This window comes from Myotis brandtii, unplaced genomic scaffold, assembly GCF_000412655.1.
Source record: "Myotis brandtii unplaced genomic scaffold, ASM41265v1 scaffold23, whole genome shotgun sequence".
NCBI lineage: Eukaryota > Metazoa > Chordata > Mammalia > Chiroptera > Vespertilionidae > Myotis > Myotis brandtii.
Genome location: NW_005358649.1, coordinates 1,671,188 through 1,693,346, shown reverse-complemented (window position 1 = coordinate 1,693,346; position 22,159 = coordinate 1,671,188). Strand labels below are relative to the sequence as shown.

General features: G+C 38.7%; 1 protein-coding gene across 1 annotated transcript in view; it reads right to left on the bottom strand.

Annotated features, from left to right (window-relative positions):
• Window positions 1-1,064: 1,064 nt before the first annotated feature.
• The window catches only part of LOC102252312 (chromosome unknown open reading frame, human C8orf34), a 237,754-nt gene continuing 216,659 nt past the window's right edge, over window positions 1,065-22,159 (bottom strand). Inside the window, exon 11 of the mRNA XM_005866400.1 lies at window positions 1,065-1,145. Within this exon, the coding sequence (XP_005866462.1) occupies window positions 1,065-1,145 (81 nt within the window). The remainder of the gene's footprint in view (window positions 1,146-22,159) is intronic.

Here is a 22,159-nt window from a genome sequence, read left to right as displayed (position 1 = left end):
AGTGTCTGCCTCTTCTTGGCAACATTAATTGCTTAATGTATTCTATTCAATTTTTGTATCAAATTAAGTGGAAATTTAAACAAAGTTGATGTTCCAATCCTCCAATGTTTTGCCCCATATATTTTGATTTTTCTAACCTGAACTTAAAACATCTGCCTGGCTATTCCCTTTTTTTTCTTTATTACTTCTTCTCCATGTACCTTTCACAAAATTCCAACCACCTCCAAACAAGCATGAAAACTCAGAATGTTGGAGACTTAAAGGGATGCTATTCACTCTGGTTTTTCTTTCCAAGTGATATCTAGAAGTAAAAGCAAGTTTCAGTATAGGTTCAGTATTCTGAATGAATCAACGGACTACATAGTACATTTAGTAGGGCGATCAAAACTGTTTTTGAATGGATTCGTGCATGGGAGAATAGACTAATTAGAGACACAGATTGTCTTGCTGAGAACCAAATACTTGGTGCTTCCATGACATCATCACCAAGTTGTCTCCCAGATCCCTTCACCTGGAACAATTCAGGTGGCTAATTTAGTGACCTCTGTGGATTGGTTTCAGATAAAGTTTTACGGATTCTATGCACTGGTTTACCTGAAAGTCCCCAAATTCCATTTGCAAACTGCACAAAGACACAGCATGTGACGCAGAGCACCCTTGGATATCTTCCAAATAAATCAGAAGTCTAAATGGGTTTTCCACAAATATCTACATATTCAAATTGTTAAGACAGTTGGTATAGATTGTTCTTGTCATAAGAGCAATGATCATGTCTTACTTTTTTGGACATGGCCAACAAAAAGCATGTGTTTTTCATTTACTAGGATATCAGCAAATGTTTATGAGTGAAAATACATAATAGCACTAGGTTTATACCTTCATTTTCAGGATGAATTGACACACCGTATCTCCCTACCAATGAGGACCAAAAGCCATTTTTATACCATTATTTGTTATCCTGTTTCTGTGGGCATGACCAAAGAGTGGGCATAGACTGGAAACCCTACAGGCGGATGGAGAAAGCCCACGTGAGGGTTTCATCCTATACGATAGATAGATTGTTTTCAGACTGTGTTACAGGCCACCTTAAAACTCACTTCTTCCATGTAGTGTTTCAATGACTGTCCTCCACTGGGGGCTTCTCCCTAGAGGCAAAGAGGAAGAGAGGTTGACAAAGTCAAGAGAGGGAGAAGAAAGAATGAAAGAAGAGAGTCAGGGAGGAGAGTGAAACCTAGGAGCAACACCAAAACTTTACCATCCCCCCAGCATCTCAGTTGATATTTGTGAGATTAACAGATGGGCAACTTCTTACGGTGAAGGAGGTAAGTTTTTTTTTCAAGGCAACAGCAATTTTAGGTCTATGAGACATAAACCATATAACCATAAACCATATAACCATAAAACATGTTGGCAGTTAATTTGCATATCGCCCTGATTAGCCAATGGGAAGTGTAGTGAAGGTACGGTTAATTACCCTTTTTGTTTTTTATTAGATAGGATTAAGAAAAGTCACTAAGTCTGTATTCTATAAATGTGTTTGGGGATCTAATACATGGACTTAAGAATATTTTAGGGAAAGTGTACAGGTCATTAACCTGCTTTTTCCCAAATGTTCATATAAATCTTTTGCACCTTACTTGTATGTTATTAGTTAATTCTCCATTACTGTGCCTTTTCCTAGCACTTCACTGATTGCTGGTAATCATTGCAGTTTAAATCACTGACATTTAAAATAATTTAAACATATATCACAAGTTCATCCGAACACTGGTGACCAAAATTGCCAAACAACTTGTTAGTTTGGATAAATTATATTTTTATGTTACATGCGGGAGACATTTGGAAATAAATTCTGGGATACCAGGAAACGATAAACTCTAGAACACCATATGTGTTTAAATGATAACTAAATAAGTGTGAATAAGTTTACTTTTGTTTCTAACTCTTTGAGGACCCTCTTTGTTAACTTTTCAAGAACTTTCACATATATTATCTCATTTCATTAGTTTTTCATGATGACTTGAGAAAAGATATCCCCAGGACAATTTAATACATAAATTGAAGAATGCTGAGACATGCTGAGTGAAGGGTTCAAAATCAAGGAGCTAAGCAGGGTATTTCTGGGACTGGATCCCACTCCAATCCTCTTTACCTTGTGGAAACAAAAAGTTTAAAACATAAAAAATAAATTTACTTTAGTTAAAAAAGTGATGTATACTATAAAGCACTTTGAGGGGATTTTTTTTAAAGCATGCTCATTTCTAAACAAAATTAAGCTAGAAATAAAGTGCTGGTATTCCTAAAAACTTACATATGGTAATATTTTTTTTCAAATCATGGTTTTCACAACAAAAATTAATATGCTGCAGTTGAGATGTTTCCACATGCTCCAAGCTTGTAGGAAACTCAATGGATACGATAACAAAAGAGGAAAGATAGTTATACTTATTTAAACTAAAAGATAAACTATAAGGAAAAATCAAATCCACATAAACCCCCTTAACTGTGAGGAATTTAACTCAAAGCATATAGAGATGGCTGGAAAATTACTTCAGATAAACGGCTTTTTATGGTTGAACTTGCTACACTATCTCCCCTCATTAGGACAACGAGTGTAGAAGGAATGCTGTGCGTTCTTCCAATTGGATCTTCTGAGTGACAGACCAGTCCTTTTGTCCTAATAATCCCTCCCCCTATGCCTGGCTGGCTAAGGGCAAGAGGATGAGGTGACAAACTGCTTGCTGTTACAGATGCTCTCTGGAGGGGCCAGCATCTGCAGTCTGGATGGATGGCCTCTGCACACCCGAGGGCTAACGGGGAGATGCTGCAGCGCAGTCCCTGGGTGCTCACTGAAGAGGGTGCTTGGTGTCCCTGGAGCTGGAGTGCAGTGGTTTCCCCTGTTTGTCTGGACACATGCACTCTTATGCTAAGGCACCGTGATAACTGGTGGCTTTCCTGATGATCAAATGTAACTAAATCACTAGGTGTCCTATGAGGCTTCTTCTCTTTGCTGTTACAGATGCTCTCTGGAGGGGCCAGCATCTGTAGTTTGGATGAATGGCCTCTGTACACCCGAGGGCTAACGGTGAGATGCTGCAGCGCAGTCCCTAGGTGCTCACTGAAGAGGGTGCTTGGTTTCCCTGGAGCTGGAGTGCAATGCTTTCCCCTGTTTATCTGGACACATGCACTCATGCTAAGGCACGGTGATAACTGGTGGCCTTCTTGATGATCAAATGTAACTAAATCACTAGGTGTCCTATAAGGCTTCTTCTCCGGCTTGCCTCTTCCCACAGTGTCAGGCAGGTCCTCTTCCACTCTACCGCAGAGGAGAGGAGCAACTCACACAGCACTGTTTGTTTCAGAGGCCACACAGACCTGACGCACGGCTGTAACTGCCACTCATGAGTCACTGACACGGACAGCACTGGTGAGGAGGAGCACTGAGGAGGAGGAGCACGGAGTCAAAGATGGCAAGTGGAAAATACAGAGGAAACACACCTCACAGAGAGGATTACAAATGGGGTACAAGGCCAGGTGGACAAGAAAAAGAAGGAATTATTACCATTTGCAACAGCATGGATGGAACTAGAGAGCATTATGCTAAGCGAAATAAGCCAATCAGAGAAAGATAAATATCACATGATCTCACTCATTTGTGGAATATAATGAACAACATAAACTGATGAACAAAAATAGAACCAGAGGCATAGAAGCATCAAACAGACTGTACAACCTACGAGGGAAGGCAGGGAGTAAGGGGGTAAGAGATACACCAAAGGACTTATATGCATGCATATGAGCAAAACTAATGGGACACAGACAGTAGGGGGGTGCGGTGAGGGCTTGTGTTTGGGAGAGAGGGTGGTGGGGGAGAGTTCAATGGGGGGAAAAAGGAGACTCATGTAATACTTTAAATAATAAAGAATTAAAAAAAAAGTACACGGTGGTAGGATCTCTATGTGTTAGGATCGGAAGATACAGCCTAAATCAAGAGCGCCGTGTAGGGGTGCTAGTGAAATAAAGTATCTTCTAAAACACAAAGCTATCAACTTCAGTCATCCTTTTCATAGCTTTAAAGAATTGACATTTTAAATAACAAGTCATTCTAACAACATAATATTTTTGGAAGCACCTGGAAATGAATTAAGAATATCCAAATGCAATTTCCCTTGAGAAACAAAGATAGGAAAGGTGGTATAAGGGAGGCAGAAAGGGCATGTGAAGGAGGGAAAGGGAAGAATACATGGAAACTGTGCCTTAAACAAAAGGAAAAAAAGGTATTTCCTGAAATGTGGTTTTACTTATCATGAACCTAAATATAACCAAAGTTGAGATAAAAATGTTTTAAATGTGAATTACAAAATATAAACTCAGAAAAAAAAAATTGACATGGCTGTTAGAGACAAAAGCTCTTGTTACGCCCCTAGTTATTTTGCAGTTAAGGAAACATTTTCATGAGACGGAATATCCTAGAGACAGAAGTAGGTCTAGGCCCACACCCTCCTGAATCTATTGCCGTTTTTCACTATACCATGCTTCTTTTCTTTCAATCAGTAGGTAATTTTTATTTACCTCTGACTAATCCTTAGACAAAATGCATAAAGACTTTCATTTGTATGGAGAGTACATTTACTCACAAACCTTTTGTGTCTAAGACCTCTGGTACTAATTTCTGTCAAAGACATTTTCATGAGATCCTTACCTCCACCAGAATGATCTTTCTTCCCACCTTTTTTCAAATGAAACTAAACAATAATCCTAACACGGAGAGCACCTTCCTAAGATGTACATGAAGTATTTAGAACCCATAGAAGAAGGGAGCTTGAGATGGATGGCCAGGACATTTCTGAACCCAAGGGACCCACAAAAGTCCACCCATTGTTTATTCCACCAGCATTTATTAAGCACCTATGGTGTGCCACATGCTGTGCTAGTGTGGAGACAAATTGGTGAACAAGAACTAAGCCCTATCATAAAAAGTTCATTTTGAGAAAACAAATACACAAGTTATTAGAATACAGAGCAAAAGTTACTTGGCACAGGTAAGCCCAAGTTGCTATGGGGAAAAATAGGAGGAAAAGCCACCTAGGCTTTCATTTACTTAACAAGCATGTGTTGAGAGCTCACATGTGCTGGGAACTGGTGTAGCCCACTGGATACATGTGATGAAGAAGACAATGTGGAGGGATTGAAAGTTGAGGAAGTTATTATAAAGCTTAGTCCTCAAGACTTAGTCAATTAGCTAGAATAGGAAGCTGAATAGAAAGAGGACTCATATCAGGCAGAAAGAAAATGTTGTGCAAGGTCCCAGGCACAACAGAGCAAATATATGAAACCACAAGTATTACAATGAGGAGCACCAATTATACGCTGCACTGTATTTTTAGATAGAGAGATATTAACATCATGTATTATTTCCTAATTTTATACTATAATTCCCTGTAATACAGATGCTGATAATGATGCTATGTGCTATATTTCTTAATTACATTATTACACAAGGCTACTGCATTGGTGACAGATGGCAGAGGATTGAAGTTCAGCTTTCCAAACTCCAGCATATTCTACTGGCAGCTACTGATGTCCGTGAGAACAGGCAGGGATCTATTTCTAAATAGTAAAATAGTGGGTTCCACAGTTAGAAACGCAGACATTTTTGGAAAGTTCATACATCTTTTAAATCATTCAGAATTTTTTAATGAAAATTTGCCCACAATCTTATGGATAAATATAGCATCACTGCAGACCATTTGTCTCTGAAAATGACAGCTTTATCCAGTAGAGAAGATACCTGATTGCTTTAGCATTGCTAAAGACTAACAGATAGGAGCATCCTATATAATAAAAGGCTAGGCGTCATGACCAGAACGACCGATCAACCAGTCGCTATGAGGTGCACTGACCACCTCTTGGTCCCTCCCTCCAGTCCGCAAGCTTTGATTACTGGATGGCCAATGGGGAACCATGGGGAACCGGGCTGGATGGCGGCAGGGTGGGACTGGAGACTGGCAAGGGGCAGAGGGCAGACCTCTTGGTCCCTCCCCACCACCCACAGGCTCTGATCGATCCTCAGTTTCTTCTGAAAGGAACGTGGCGCCTCCACTGCACAGCCTCCCGGGACGCAGACTCACTGCTGTGAGAGGCTCTAGAGCAGAGACTTCAATAAGGACTTCAGCGCCTGCAGCGACCCTCAGCCTTCATTGCTGGGAGGTGGACGGAGTACATCAGCCTTAAAGCACAAACACCACCCTCTTCTCCACAGCCACTTCTGGGTCTGCAAGAAACTGCGCATGCTCCTCCCTGCAGGATGGGTGGGACCAGAGCCTGAGCTGAGCTCCAGGATGGGAGAGGGGCTGAGCCAGGCTGCTGGGCCAGTGCAGGGACAGAGGGAGGGAGGAAGGAAGGGAGGAAGGGAGGGGCAGGAGCAAGGGGGCATCCCTGGTTCCCTGCACCTCCTCCCACAGGCATAGCGCTTCCTGGTTGAGTTTCCCACGTCATTGTTAGGGTTTTGGCTGGTGACGCTGGCTGTGAAAGGATTCACAAGATAGAGAAGAAACAGGTGCAGAGAAAGGGCATTTATTTTACTTCTAAAGGGGGAGCAAAGGGCCAGGTGCCTTTTGATGGCACAAGGCACTGAAGGCAGAGTGGGCTGTTCTTTTGATCGCTGGATGGCAAATGAGGAACTGGGGTGGGTAGTGGTGGTGGGGCTGGACTGGGGACTGGCGAGAGGGCAGAAGATGGCCCTGATCGAAGGCTAGGCCTAGGGACCCTATCCACACACAATTTCGTGCACTGGGCCTCTAGTTTTAAGATAAAATGTTATGCCCGATGGGTGTAGCTCAGTGGACTGAGCATTGTCCCATGCACCAAGAGGTCACTGGTTCAATTCCTAGTCAGGGCACGTGGGGTTGAGGGTTCAATCCCCAGTAGGGGGCCTGTAGGAGGTAGTGATCAATATCTATCTCCCTCTCCCTTCCTCTCTCTCTGAAATAAATAAAAACGTATTTTTAAAAAAGATAAGATGTTATGATCCACTCTGCCTTTAAGTTCCACTAATGATCAGGAGCTAAATTTGTCCCCTCAGAAGGGACAGAGAATACTCAATCCCTAACCAACTTTTAAATTAAAATAAGCTAAATAGTGCCTTTAGCAGTAATGCCCTTACCTTAAGAAGGGCAGAAGCAATTATGGAATTGATGATTATCCTATATAATAAAGAGCTAATATGCTAATTAGACTGAACAGCAGAACAACCATCTGGACAACCTTCAGGACGACCTTCTAGACCAGGGGTGGGCAAACTTTTTGACTCGAGGGCCACAATGGGTTCTTAAACTGGACCGGAGGGCCGGAACAAAAGCATGGATGGAGTGTTTGTGTGAACTAATATAAATTCAAAGTAAACATCATTACATAAAAGGGTACGGTCTTTTTTTTTTTTAGTTTTATTCATTTCAAACGGGCCGAGGCCGTAGTTTGCCCACGGCTGTTCTAGACAAAGCCAGGGCTGCGAGGGCCAGCTGAGGCAGCCTGGGCTACAAGGGCCAAGCCCCTTGCACGAATTTCGTGCATCGGGCCTCTAGTTACTTATAATGTTAAATTTTTAATGATTTAAAACATTTTAGTGTTTCTTATTATTTTCTGTAAAGTGGTTATTCAGTTGAAAAGAAAAAAGATATTTCATTCTTTCCTTTAATCCTATGTAAAAAAAGGGGGGCCAAGCCAGTAATGAATGAGAGGCTCCCTGTTTGGGAAAGTAGAATCTTTCATCAGTGGATGTTGGACAAGAGAAGGGATGGACAAGAGGGTGGGGCTGTAAGAATGGATAGCTTAGTGTTAATGATTTTGAATTGCATTGACTTAAAAATTAGATTGAGATATATATCATTAGTCAATCGACTTTAAAAAAATCTATTTGACCTTGAACAATTTATTGCTCTAGTCATGTGTGTCTTCTCTGATATGTGCTGATTAATTTATCATGTCAATTATTAATACCATTTCACTTTTATTATGTACAAAAAGGAGTATTCATTTTTTCTAAAATGATTTAATGTGGCAACACAGCAAATCATCTGCCATGAGATCTTGAGAGTCACGGCTTTCTTTTGAAGCTGAGTTCCCTCAAATAGAAAGTACAGACAACAGAACCACAGGGTTGTGTTTCATCTGAGATTGTGAAGGTCAAAGAGTACTAGAAACTCCATAGAGTTATACCCCTGTAAAGTGCAGTATTTAATGTGTATATCTCTACTGATCTGCCCACCTATTGACTTCATGCCTCCTATCCTGTCCCCATCACTCATGTCTCTATATTCTGACATTGTACACATCTTTCTCAAAATACATACCACACTCTATTATAATCACTGCTTAAATGGTAAATCAGTCTTTACCATTTAACCCCAAGTTGTTGGAGGGCAAAAATTGTTATTATTAGTTTTTGCCTTCCAAGTCTTGGTATTTATCCTGCCTTTCTGATGAGAATTGACTGAATGCCTGACTAAGCAAATAGTAAATGAAGGAAAGAGTTTCTTAACAAAAGTATTCTAACATACAAATACTAAAAAAATAATAGAGTTCAAATATCACCACTTAGCAACTACTAGTAAATAAATAGGTACTGGCATTAAGCATCAATGGCTGCTAAGATTATAAAATGAGAAAACAACCAGATGTTACACACCTCTTTTTAAAAAATGTTTTTTTATTGATTTTTAGAGGGAGAGGAAAGGAAAGGGATAGAATGATAGAAACATTGATGAAAGAGAAACATCATCAATTGGCACCTCTTGCATGCCCCCTACTGGGGATGTGCTCCGACCAGGAATTGAACCTGTGACCTTTTGATTTATGGATCAACGCTCAACCACTGAGTAACACCAGCCAGACATATGTAACTCTTTTTATTGTGCCGAAGAGTAGCTTTATCCAGTTTCCAGAAAATTTTCAGGAAAATATTAAGAACTGAAAACATATTGAATTGCACCAAGAATATGAAATTAGCATACCTGTGGATAACTCTACAGGTAAGGGTCAGGGTACATTAACAGATAAATTGTAAGAAAATGCAAGAAATAGAAGAGGAACCTATAGATTAAAAGAGACTTAAGGACATCTAACTTTAAACAGTTGGCGAGGTCAACATAATGTCAAGGGATGCATATCTGGGTGACAAAGCTACTTTTAAAATGCAAGTCGTTGATTATTATAAAAGTTAGACTAGTTATTTGTGGGAAGAGGCAGAGGTTGTGATTGGGACAGGGCACACTGTGGACACTTCTTGATCTGGGTAGCGTTCTCATTGTAATAAATAATTAAGCCAAACATTTGACTTGGGTGATTTTTATATGTTTGTGTTCTATTTGTAATAAAAAGAGATTTAAAAGGAAACTGATAGCCATGTCTAATGGCAACTATATTGATACAGGCATAAATGTAGAGTCCAAATGAAATTCTTAAAAAATAAGAGTGAAATTTATAATGCTCTATCTCTTGTTGGCTACATCTCCATGGTTACATATCTAATCCTTCATTGATCCAAATCTTCCGGTCTATGTAAAGAGGCAATTACTAGTTATATGTCTAGAAAGGTAGTTAAAGGACACTCTTATCCTTCTGATTGAATCTTAAGCTAATCTAATTATAACACCAACCTCATAAAAATCAGTTGGCAATTCTGATTTTTATAATTTGAAATAATTAAGCCTTTAAATTCTCTTCCATTAAGCTTTTAAAAAAAATCAATAGATGCCACTTTGGAATTTGTAAAGTACCTGTATAAATTCTCCTAGGTCAGTGAAATATGAATGTCAGCTTCATAATTTAAATCAGATATACAATGTGTTCTTTTAAAATTAAATTAACCTGTGTCTTTGCAAAATGGTTAAATGGCTAAGGTGACCAACCTCCTGCACTGTGATGCAGGAAACCTGACATGCCCAATGTTCATGCAACACCAGGACTTTTTGGTTTCTCCTGTTCACAGCCCATGCTTCTTTCATTTAAAAAAATGACTGATTTTTTAGATAAGTAATAATACTAGGGATTTTTCTACATTGAGGGAAACATTTCTCTAACCGATGCATGGACACAAATGATTTTCTGTTTGTTTCTTTTAACGTATGTGTATGAGTTTTCAACTCACCAACAAATAAGACCAGTTTCACATGTCAGAAAACTTTGCATTATTTAATGAGCTATAGAATAATCTAAACTTTGTAAGAAAAATTCTTTTTCACTGACTTGTCAATGTAAATAAATACAGGCAGTAAAATGCAGAAGCACATTTACATTCAAAAGCATATTTTTAATCTTTAACACGTTGATTTGAAAGGGGCTAATGTTTTTATTTTTAATGGATTCCTTAAGTGGTTCAAACCAAATAAACAAAATGCATAAATTAAAATGATCTGGCCTGTCACAGACTTGGCAGCTGATGCCATAAACAGTGTCACTAGGAGAGTTGTGACTTGCGTGGGGGAAATGTGTAGAAGTATAATCAATTTTCCAAGAAAAAGAGGTGGCTTCCAAATGAGTAAGTGAAGTGACTCAGAGGAGGAGATAAGGGGTTCTTTAACTTATTAACAGTATCACAGTTACTAACTCTGAAGTTTTCCCTGCCTCTAGGATAATGTGAAAAGGCAGTTTCCACTATTGCATCCAAACTCATCACCTATATTTATGTACAGTATTTCTTCTGCTTAACATAGACCGGGCACAAGACTAAGACTTGGCCTTGACTCCATGTACTGTCAGAAGGTGGCAAAAGGTGGTGATGTCCTAGAGAGGCAAGAGTACAGGCTTTGGAGTCAAGCAATTATGTGTTCATACCCTAGTTCTGCCACTTATGCTCATGTGCACTGGGCAAGTTACATAAGTGCTCTGGGTCTCAATTTCCTCATCTGTAAATGGTTATAACACCATGTGCCTCACGGCTTATTGTGATGATTAAATAAAATAATGTCTCTAGATCACAGAAGATGAGACTAAGTTCCTGGCTGTCATCATTATTAATCAGGATAGAAATTATTAGTATTAGTTTTAGCAGAATTTTAGTGAATGAAAGACAGAGAAAACCAACCTTATACTCTAAAAGGTAGGAAAATTAGAGATATGCTTAATTCTTTAAGAATACAGTTTGGATGAGGACCTGAAAGTGGGAAAATCAGATGCCACTTTTTAATTTACCTATTCTTATTTTTGTGTCACTCTTTCAATAAAAATTATTGCACTTTTAATGACAGGTGAATGGCTTCACATACAAATACATTTTCAGCAGTAAATTCATAGGTAAATGGAAGGTTGACTGAGGATGAGATAAAAGGGAATTTTAAAAAGTCTGGAACATCAAAACTGTAAAGAGGTGAATGACACAAGTCAAGGTAAATTTATTGTTGAGGAAATGGAGAAAGACTATATCCTTAACAATACTTTGTTCCTGACCATCTATCCTTCAACTCATGACCCTCTGCAATACTCCAGTCATGCTCAATACATTCTAGGTCACCCCACAGTCAGTGGCTCTATCTCTCTGCATCCTTTCGTCCTTCCTTCTGTCCTTCCGTCCCTCCTCAACCCATTGCTTTGCGCATGGCATGCTATCTTGTTGATATCACCTGGTAAAATTCTACTCTTGGCAAGTCTAAGTTCAGTCCACTGGTTCCAGGAAGACTTCCATAACCCACATGCTTGCATTGCCCCCACCCAAACCACCACATGTTCCCATTACTCTCAATAATTACAGCATTTGCCATGCTGACTATCTTGGCCTGCTACATTGTCAGTCCCACAGACCTACCCTTACCATTTGCAGGGCCTGAGGGAAGTCAACAGAGGTCCACAATGCCAACAAAATCTAACATAAGATATATTTTGATGTTCAATCAGACCTACAGGCCAGCTAGAAAGACATAATTTTGGAAATATTCTGAGAAACATAGAAAGACAAAGACTTTGGTAAAAGCTTTGAATATTATAGAAATGACAGAATCAGGGAGATTTTAGTAGCAAGAAGTCATACTTTAGATCTATTCAGGATCCACAGAAACTATTATCCAAATGTGAACTAGAGAAAGAAAATTGACTATGTTTGTTCTGAGTTTTATAGTGGCCCCAAAACATAGATAAACAAAAATAAACTATGATACAATATAAGAATAACAGTAGAGTCGAGAGACCAAGATGGCGGCATAGGTAAACACCAGAGACTGCTGCCGCAAACAACCATTGACTATGTTTGTTCTGAGTTTTATAGTGGCCCCAAAACATAGATAAACAAAAATAAACTATGATACAATATAAGAATAACAGTAAAGGAGGGAGCTCCAATGGAACTGTCAAAAAGAGACCTTCAGTCCCACCAGCTAAAATGGTCTATCTGAGGTGGGATCAAAGGCAAAGGTTCTCTGTAGGACAGACTTAGAGAAGCTGGATAAAACTTAGAAATGAAACAAAGTAGGGAAGGATGTGGAAGGACCTGTTTACAGAAGGTACCTTTCCAATCATATTCTGCTAACTACAGGGCTTACTACACCCCTTCAGCCTCATCTCACGTTTTTGTAAACTGCACAGTGATATCAGAGATTAGACATATCATCCAACACCCACCAACCTCACGAACCACAATCTAAAGGCTTCATTAAATCTAAGACAGGGCACAGAGCTCATGATGACATTCCAAGTCTCTTTGATGCAGTGTAGTTTTTCCTTTGTGGTCTAAAATCCTTGCCCCTTTGGAGACCAGAGCCTCAAGATGTTCTATAGGAGGAAATTTCTATGTTAATTCTTAGTCCAAAAGTGAATTTAATGTGCCTTCCAGAACAAAGATTACTTTAGGGTCCTGGAAAGGGCCAAACCACATCATAGAGAGTAAGAAGATATCTTTCATTCTCATGAAGGTATGCCCATCTTTAGAACCAAGTTCAAAGCAAACATCTTTTGAAGTCTTACCGAACATGACTGAACACTGAGGTTTATTACAATGTTTTTGCATGTGTTTGCATTTTGTGAGAACAGCTAGGATCAGAAGCAGAAGAGCCAAAAAGATTGCCTGCCAGGTCTGGGAATCTAAAAGCCAAAAATTTCAAGAGAAAAAATGATTCTTATAACATGTGTAGCCTAATTTTACACACTCTCAATGTTAATTGCGATAAACATTCGAAATCTTGGATACTTCTTGACAATGAACTTCAGAGCCAAACTATTTGGCCCTGCCTCGAACTCACAGCAACATTGCAGGTTAGAAGTTAAATGTAACTCATCTTACAGCCACTGCCAGTTAGTTAAACATATCAACTTAATAAAGCCAATTCATGAAAAGGCAGCCTCAGTATTTTTAAAGATAACAAGTATCCTGGGAAACAGTTCTCTCTACTCTTGTAAAATGCATTTTGAATCCCAGAGACAATACAAATCAAGCTAATCAAGGCACCTGCCACCCAGAATTTTGCCTTTGAATGTTGGGAGATTCTGTAATGACTCATTTGGCTGTGCGCCAGACTCAGGGCTGACCTCCTCGAACAATCGCGTACAATGTGCCCCAGCCAAGGAGATGAACGGTGGCAAATGGTCACTTCTGTAGACAAGAAAGAGCTTTGACAGCAAGAGAGATAAAACAAGGCAAATAAAAAAAAGAAAAGAAAAAAAAGGCACAATCATACATTTTCAAATTTTCCAAGAACCTGAAACTAACCTAATGAAATTGCAAAATATTCTATCATTTTTTTTAAAAATCACATAAGTATAGAATTAAAGAAACATAGCTACATAGCAGTTCATATTTTTTTTTAAAAAAATATGTAGTTACATAAAGAGGCAAACATAAGGTAACTACAACTTTAGTGTACACCAGCAGTGCAGTGGAAATTCCTGAAAAAGAAAAAAGCTATTCCAATAGTAGACATTATGAATGAAAGTACAATAAACTCCTCTAGGTTGTTAATAGTTGAACTGTACATTGCTAATCGGTTTAAGTATTGTGCCTAGGTTTGGTATGTTAGAAGGAGAAGTGATTAAAATGGTGAGAGATCTAGATAGAAGGTCATATCATATAAGGCAGGGGTCCTCAAACTACAGCCCGCGGGCCACATGCAAGTACAAATATTGTATTTGTTCCCGTTTTGTTTTTTTACTTCAAAACAAGATATGTGCAGTGTGCATAGGAATTTGTTCATAGTTGTTTTTTAAAACTATAGTCCGTCCCTCCAATGGTCTGAGGGATAGTGAACTGGCCCCCTTGTTTAAAAAGTTTGAGGACCCCTGATATACGGTATTATTAAAGAAGTTGCTCATTTTTCATCAGAAGGACAGAGGAGAGAGTGATTTAGATATTTAACTGAAGACTTCAAAGATGGAGGAGTAATTAGAGTTCTTTCTTGCTTCACAGAGCAAAATTAAGGGATTTAGCTGAAAGTTTCATGGAGTCAGATTCCCTCAAAATGAAAAGGCATTGTCCAAGAGCAGTAATAAAATATGGATGGAAGCAGGAAGTTTCAGGAAAGAGTTGTTGCCTGAAATCTTGGGGGCAAGAGCAGGCAGTGGGCTACGGAAGGAGTTCCTCATTGAGGATGAAAAATTTTACTGTTAAATTTCCTACTCCTAGAAAACGTGGTCTCTTCCTAAAGTTCAAAAGTTAGGCATGTAAACTGAGGCAGATTGGAATTTAGGGGATAGAATTACAGTGACTTTTGCTTCCCATAATTACAACCCTTTTGTATTTAATTCAGAACGAGGAGGTAGAAAAGTCTTCCATCGGTAGTCTTGTTTTTTGACTGCGATGTCTGAATAAAGGAAAGAAAAATGGCCTATATTTAGTAGCTGCTATCAATCAAGCACAGGTCCACTGTATTCAACCCTCACACTATTCCTGTGAAGCTATTATCTCCATTTTGCAGACGAAGAAAATGCCAAAGAAGACTTGAGTCTTGAATCCTATGGTCTTGAAGTCTATGAACCCTCTAATAATGAAATCAACCACTCTAGTCAAACTGAATGCTCACACTTTGACAGAGGTTGATTTAAGCCTCTGCATGGACTCCTAATGCAGTTGTCTGTTTATTACATTATGTTGCTATTTTCTACTTCTTGGTTTTGCTAATCCAGGGCCAGGTCAACCCATCTATATATATAAAAGCCTAAGCGACCGAATGAACGAACAACCGAACGACCGGTCGACTGGTTGCTATGATGCATACTGACCACTAGGGACAGATGCTCAATGCACAGGGTTGGGCTCCCTCCTGTCGAATTAAAACAGGCTATCCAACATACCCCGAGGGGTCCCAGATTACAAGAGGGTTCAGGCCAGGTCAAGGGACCCCACTGGTGCACAAATCTGTGCACCAGGCCTGTAGTTATTTATATTAAACCTAAATGTAAATTAGTATTGTTGACAATGAACCCATTCAAATACATAGAAAGTAACTTAAAGAAAAAAAAATTACTGTTAATCATCAAAGCTTGTGTTAGGTTGTTATAATAATTTAATTAATAATATTGTGAAAACTCCATGCCCAGATACATTAGTGTATTTCTGCCAGGAAGAGGATGTAAGGGCAAGTCTTTAGTGTCTCTTTAAGGCTTGCAGGATATAAACATGTCATTCAACACTCCTGGGAAGCCAAGCTCCCAAATCAATAGAAAAAGCACTGACTTTGCAGACAAGATTGGGTCTGAACATTTTCTGTGTGTTACTCATTAGGCGTGTGGCCTCTGGGTCAAGCCACTTAGGCTCCTAAGTTTTTCTTTCTTCAGTTGTGGAAAGAATAAAAAGAATATGAATGCTTTCAATAAAAGAATAGGGATAGTATCTATAAATTACAGTGCGAGGCACTCAATAAATTGTTCCTACTTTGATTATGTCCCAGAACTCCAACATCATAGCCTTCACTCTACCCACCCCCTTTCTCCATCTAATTCTCCAGCTGTGCTGAACTACATGTTGGCTCCCAGGGAGACTCTTCTCTCCCTCTGTGTCAGTGAACCTTCCCAGTAACTCACTAAGCCATCAACCCAGAGACCACCTTCTCCTGGAAGCTGTCTTTGATCACCCTTCACCCTGCAGACTACATTAGATGCCTCCTCTTGCCATGTGCATGCTATGTATATATCTGTCAGATAATTTCTGTGCTCTCACCAACATCTGTTCATTCAACTGCCCTTCCCCTCACACTATAAGCTCTTTAATGGCAAGAAGTAAATCTTTCATTTCCAGATCCCCAGTATGAGCCAGAGTGTTTTACAATAGAAGATGCTCAATAGATGTTTGTCGAATGAATGAATGCACTAAACCTAGAAGGTCAGTATAGCGTATTGTTTCAATGCTATACCAAGTCATTTTCTAAGAACAGTTTTATGTGTCAATTCTCTCAAAATACTATTTAAGAATTCAACAGATTTAAAACAAATGTGTACTTCTAAGCATCTTAGTCCATTCAGGCTGCTATAAGAAAATACCGTAGACTATGTGGCTTATAAAAACAAATAAACTGATGAACAAAATAGATCCAGAGACATAGAAGCATGGAACAGACTGTTGAATCTCAGAGGGAAGGTGGGGTGAGTGGGTGGGTTAACCAAAGAACTTATATGCACATGTGCATAACCCATGGGCACAGACAATAATGTAGTGAAGGCCTGGGGTGGGAGGCAAATGCAGGCTGGAAGGGTTCAATGGGGAAAAAAAGAGGGGGATCTGTAATACTTTCAACATAAAGATGCATTTAAAACAAACAAAAAGCAAATATTTACATCTCATAGTTCTGAGGCTGGAAGTCTGAGATCAGGGTATCAGCACAGTCAGGTGAGGGAGATCTTTTGAGTTGCAGACTTCTAGTTGTATCCTTACATGGTAGAAGGGCAGGGTGCTCTCTTGGTCTCTTTTAGAAGGGCACATGCCCCATTCATGAGGGCTCCACTCTCATGACCTAATCACCTTCCAAAGGCCTCATCTCCTAACACTATCACATTGGATATTAGGATTTCAACATATGCAGTTTAGAGGGGACAAACAGTCAGACGGTAGCAACAGACAACCCAAAGGCATTCAGAAAAACCATAGGTAAGTGTCTCTACATTTTTCACTGAAAATCAAGTAAAGATACTACTTATTAATTTTCACATGTATTATATATTCAATAGACCCAATAAATGTAAGTAAGGTGCTTATCCAAATTCTATAATTCTTTTACAGCCAAGGAGACTTGTAAGAGTTTACTGCTAGGGGAACGCTCACTTCTGGCATACACGTTATTGAAGTCTGTCTGACAATAAGGGTAATAGACATGTGTGTGGGAAAAATGAAAATTCAAAATTATAATTTTTCTAATTTTCACTCCTTCTGGAAAAGGAAAGGCTAGATACTCCGTGGTTGTTTTCTTCTGAATGAGAGTGAAGTATCCTCTTATAAGGTTAATAGTCATTAACTTTAAGTTAGCCTGATAATTTCATAATTTTTCCTCCCTTAAGTAAAATGGATGTGTATAAAACGGGTGAAAAAAATGTGAATTTAGATATACATATGCAAATATATGTTAGAGTGGTTTAGATGTATGCGTGCATATGAATGTATGAGGGTCTATATAGAATTTTTAAATAGTGCTTCCTTCAAAAGCTCTGGCACTCTTCTTAGAAGTGCAAATAATTAATGCTAAAATCATTAGTTATAATTTTGTCATTATTGTACGGAATGACAGTCAGGTCACAGCTGTGCCAATGTTACTAAGAACAGTCACGGGAAGGTAAATATAAGCCAAACAGCCTTTATTCATGAGTTTAAAACAATTTCCAACCTTTGAGGAAAGTCATGACCATTTGGTAAGAAAGCCTACCTATTCAATAGAATCCACTATATCAACAGGTGAGCCTATAAGAACAGTACAGGAAAGTAAACCTAAGAATAATTTATATGCACTACATTGGCAATTTTCACAGGTGTGCTGCAAGAATTTTTACAACATGCAATACCTGACTATATAGTCAGGAGCACTGACCTCTTTTCCCTTAGACTGTCAAATAAAAAAAAAATGAAAACAGACACAGTAGCCATTCAGTGAATGAATCAAAATTATCCCTATTTTTTGTCAGGTTGGCAAAAAACATATAATCGATTTTTTGGTGTGCCACAGAATTTTAGTAATTAGTGTATGTGTGCTCTACGTTATTGCTGTTTGGGCTGAAAACAAGTGCAGTTCTGAAAGGCCCTCCGGTTCCCACACAGACAGCAAGCCGCCAGGATCCCTTATAACGCTTCCTGCCTGAATTTGGAATCAAGTTAGAAGAAAAGACTCAATTAAAGATAGATAGTTCTTAATAATGATGCTATACTCCCTGGTTTCTCAGAATTAATGTAAATATGTTCATATATCACTTGTTTCCGGAGAGCATATTAGGCCCGATAGTCCCAGCCAAGTCAACCAACTGCTGACTAAGGAATATGGCTTGAATTCAACTTTATAAAGCAGCCATCCTGTGTTACTGTAGTTGGGAATTTGGAAATGCAATGAGGAAGGTTAATAAAAACCACTGAGATAACAGGAAAAAGAAAAAAAAAGCACCAAAAAAACCCCAATGAAGTCCTCATTGGGGGTTTGGGGGGGGGGGGAGACAAGTTAGTTTTATATTAGAGAATTTAAAAACAAAAATGAAAAGCAGCAGCCTTGCCTTTGTGCGTCTCTATCGCCGTCACAGCATGCGCTCTAGGCCTGCCAAGTGAGCATCATTTCACAACCTCTGCAAATGGGAAGCCCCTGAAGGACCAAGGCTGAGCCTCATCACATTGTTCCTGGGGCTCAGAGTGCTTGGCACCCAACAGACCTGCTGCAAATATTTGCTGACGGATCGAATGGAACTCTCTTGGACTATCTCAATCCATCCAAGAACCCAGGACAACCTGCAGCAACTGTGAACAAGCTCGCTAGCTACCATTTTTAGCACTTAACAGGTACATGATTTCATGTCATCTTTCCTGCAACAGTAATCGCTGGTCTTATGAATACAAATGCTGAGTTCAGTGAGGCCATATTAGTATCTTAGAGCTAAAAACCACTAAAGCCAGATTTGACCTTGGCTGTAGAACTCCAGTGTCCACGTTCTGTCCATTGTACATTGCCTTTACTTCTCAGAACAGATATAAGATTTGGCATGGCATAAATTTAAAATTTTGGGAAAAAACTCCGTACAGACTCAATATAATATTCAGTGCAGGCAACATTTTTATTTTTGACTTTGCAAACTTGTCACAGTGAGTTGGTTAACAAATATCTCTGCCCACTACCTCCGTAGCCTAATGGTAGGTAATGTGCAGGACTCAGAAGTTACAGAACTTCCCTATTGACTGTGCAGGGTTTAATCTTCATTATAAAAGTTGGCTTGAAGGGTCTTGATTACAAGAAAAATGCAACAATAAATCATAAATCAATAAGGAAAAAGTTTTGTCTTTTATCAGCTGCACAGCAAGACTTTAAAATGAAATCAAGATTATTTCCACTCTAACAATCATTTTGACTATGAAATGCAAATGCACTGCTAAGATGCCCCCTTTTTTAATGTTATGGAGGAGGAATTGTTTCAGTTCATGAATAGTGTTCTTGGTACGCATCTGATCACCCTATGTGTAAATCATCTATGAAGCCTGCTGTCAGCTGTATTTAACTAAATGAGGCTTCTCTTTCATCTACAGGAATAAATACCCATATGTGAAGACTCCAGATTTTCAGAGACACAAGCTAGTCCTGTTTAAAATCATATCCATCAACACCATTTAAGTTATTCAAGATTTGGAACAGAATATTTATTTATGGATAGATTTTCTGGAATGTTGTGGTGTGCAGATTCACTCCCATATTAGTCCTGTTTAGATTAACCTTCTGTAATAACCTTCCAATAAACATATTGATAAATGTACAAGACAAACAAAAACTAAAAAAAGCAGAGTACTTAACTAAGATGTTATTTAAATGTTCTTCTTCATAAAATTTTTAGATAACATCTCTTCATCCTTAAAGATGCAATTTAAAATCAAAATTTTCCCCCTGTCACCCTGCTTCCCCCACCTCAGCACTACACCCTTACATTTGGCAGATCACCCAGCATAGGTGCTTAGCAATATTTGGGGATGTTGACATGAATGTGTATAAATAATAAATGAGTTAATGTCAATTATAATTTTAAGAAGAAAACTAACAGCACATTTTCTACATTTATCATGAATAGTAAGCAAGAAATTTAGTAGAATTATGCTTTTCAAAATAGAATAAATTAGTTCCTAACTGAATTAATTCTCTATAATTAACTATATCGTCAAAGTATTTATATGTTTTTCAGGCCACAAATGTAGAGTGCATAGAGTCCCCAACAATCAAGCACCCACACTGTGTCAGGGCACTTTACTTGATGCAGGAACACCAAGGGTCTAACGGGAAACGCAGGCCTGCTGGCAGCTCTCACATACACTTCTGTCCACACTGGGGATAGCTGCCCTGAGAACTCTGGTCTACCTCTGCTTTCATGTAACAGTACACATTTTATGTAAACATTTCTAAGTGTACTTTTTCCATGATTGGTCGACTATGACATTCATATCACCTTAAAAGTTTCAAAGGTAGCCTATTAGTGTAGGTAGAGCCTATTAGAGTTGTCTTTGCCTTTCAGCCTTCTTAAAAATCTCAAAAGTTCTGCATGCAAATAGCACAGCTTCAGTTAACTCAGACATTAATTCACTGCGACCAGGAGAGCCTTAGGTATTCTTTTCCAGACTAGATTTATGCAAGCCCCAGGGTAATTTGGGTGGGTTAAGTTTACTTAATGTCTTCTTTGGCCTCAGAGTTTCAACCTTCACCTGTTGTTTAACATTCCTTTTCAGATTCTTAAAAGCCCTGTTTACATAGAAAAGAAATTTTACGCCTTAATACAAAATAATCATGAAAGAACATACTTGTCAACTTTCCTCCTGGTAGCAGGTTTTGGCTTCTTTTACCCACTTTGAACTGAGAACAATTTAAAGTCATTCTAGAAAAACATGCAAAAGTAACACTTTCAGGGTATACTTTTCCATCTCTAAGGTCAACAGTATGTGTTATTAGTTTACAGTATGAATTATGAGTTTGTTTTTTCCCCATAGCATAGTATGATCCATGTAGCTGTATATTTTCGTATCATTTTGTTTAAACAAATTACTCCTGGCATTTTCAAGAAAGTGATTTTTTAAAAGTTAATACACGGAATTGCTTGAAAGAACATGGTAACCAAGTGCAAGCCATCAACCACAGAAACGGGAACCTGCACAGAATGTGGAGGCTCATTCTCAGAGCTTCCTGCTCCTGACTTGAGCATGGCTTGCTCTCCAGCAGCCACAGAAAGGGCTTGGCACCACTGGCAGTGACTGTTTCTCGCCAGGAACAGAACACACACCAAGAAATGTCACACAGGGGCCATGCATGACAGATCAAAGTGACCAGTCAATTTCAACGATGTGGAGCATGTTATTCACACATCCGATTCCTCTTTATATGTGAAAAAGCACATTCCCTACAAATGAAGTTTTTGAAGTTATAATTTGTAGGGCCTATTGAATCCTATGTAAAATACATCCTCAAAATTCTAAAGAGGGTCATCTAAAATGTACCCAAGACTCTTAGTTTTCTGTCTTCTTTATGTTTACTTTGCAGAGATAGAAAGATATACTATGTCAAGTTGTAAAGCAAAGGATCAAAAATGACTTATTTGGCATAAAGGTCAAGTTCAATTCCCCCCTGCAATCTTATCTAACTCATCCAACCTATGGAGAGCTTTCCTAACTCTAAGTGACATTATGTATACATGTTATCATACAGTTTACTTAATGGTTTTTATCCTGGTGCATTTGGATAATCTTCTTAAGACAACCAGAATGTCTTTAGAGCTAAAACGATTTCACTTTCCAATTTTCTTCTTTGAGGTTTTATGCAATGAGGGTGGCGGAAAGGGCCATATCAATAACTTAATAAATAAATCTCAGTTGATTAACAAAGCAGTATACATATAATAAATATAATACTGTATTATATTTCATATTCAGTGCTCACAAGCACGTCTACATGATCCAAGGGTGCTCAATTTTTACAAAACAGTGATCATTTGCTCTAAGAGCACGTGTTTTCAATATTCCAGGGCTATGACCATA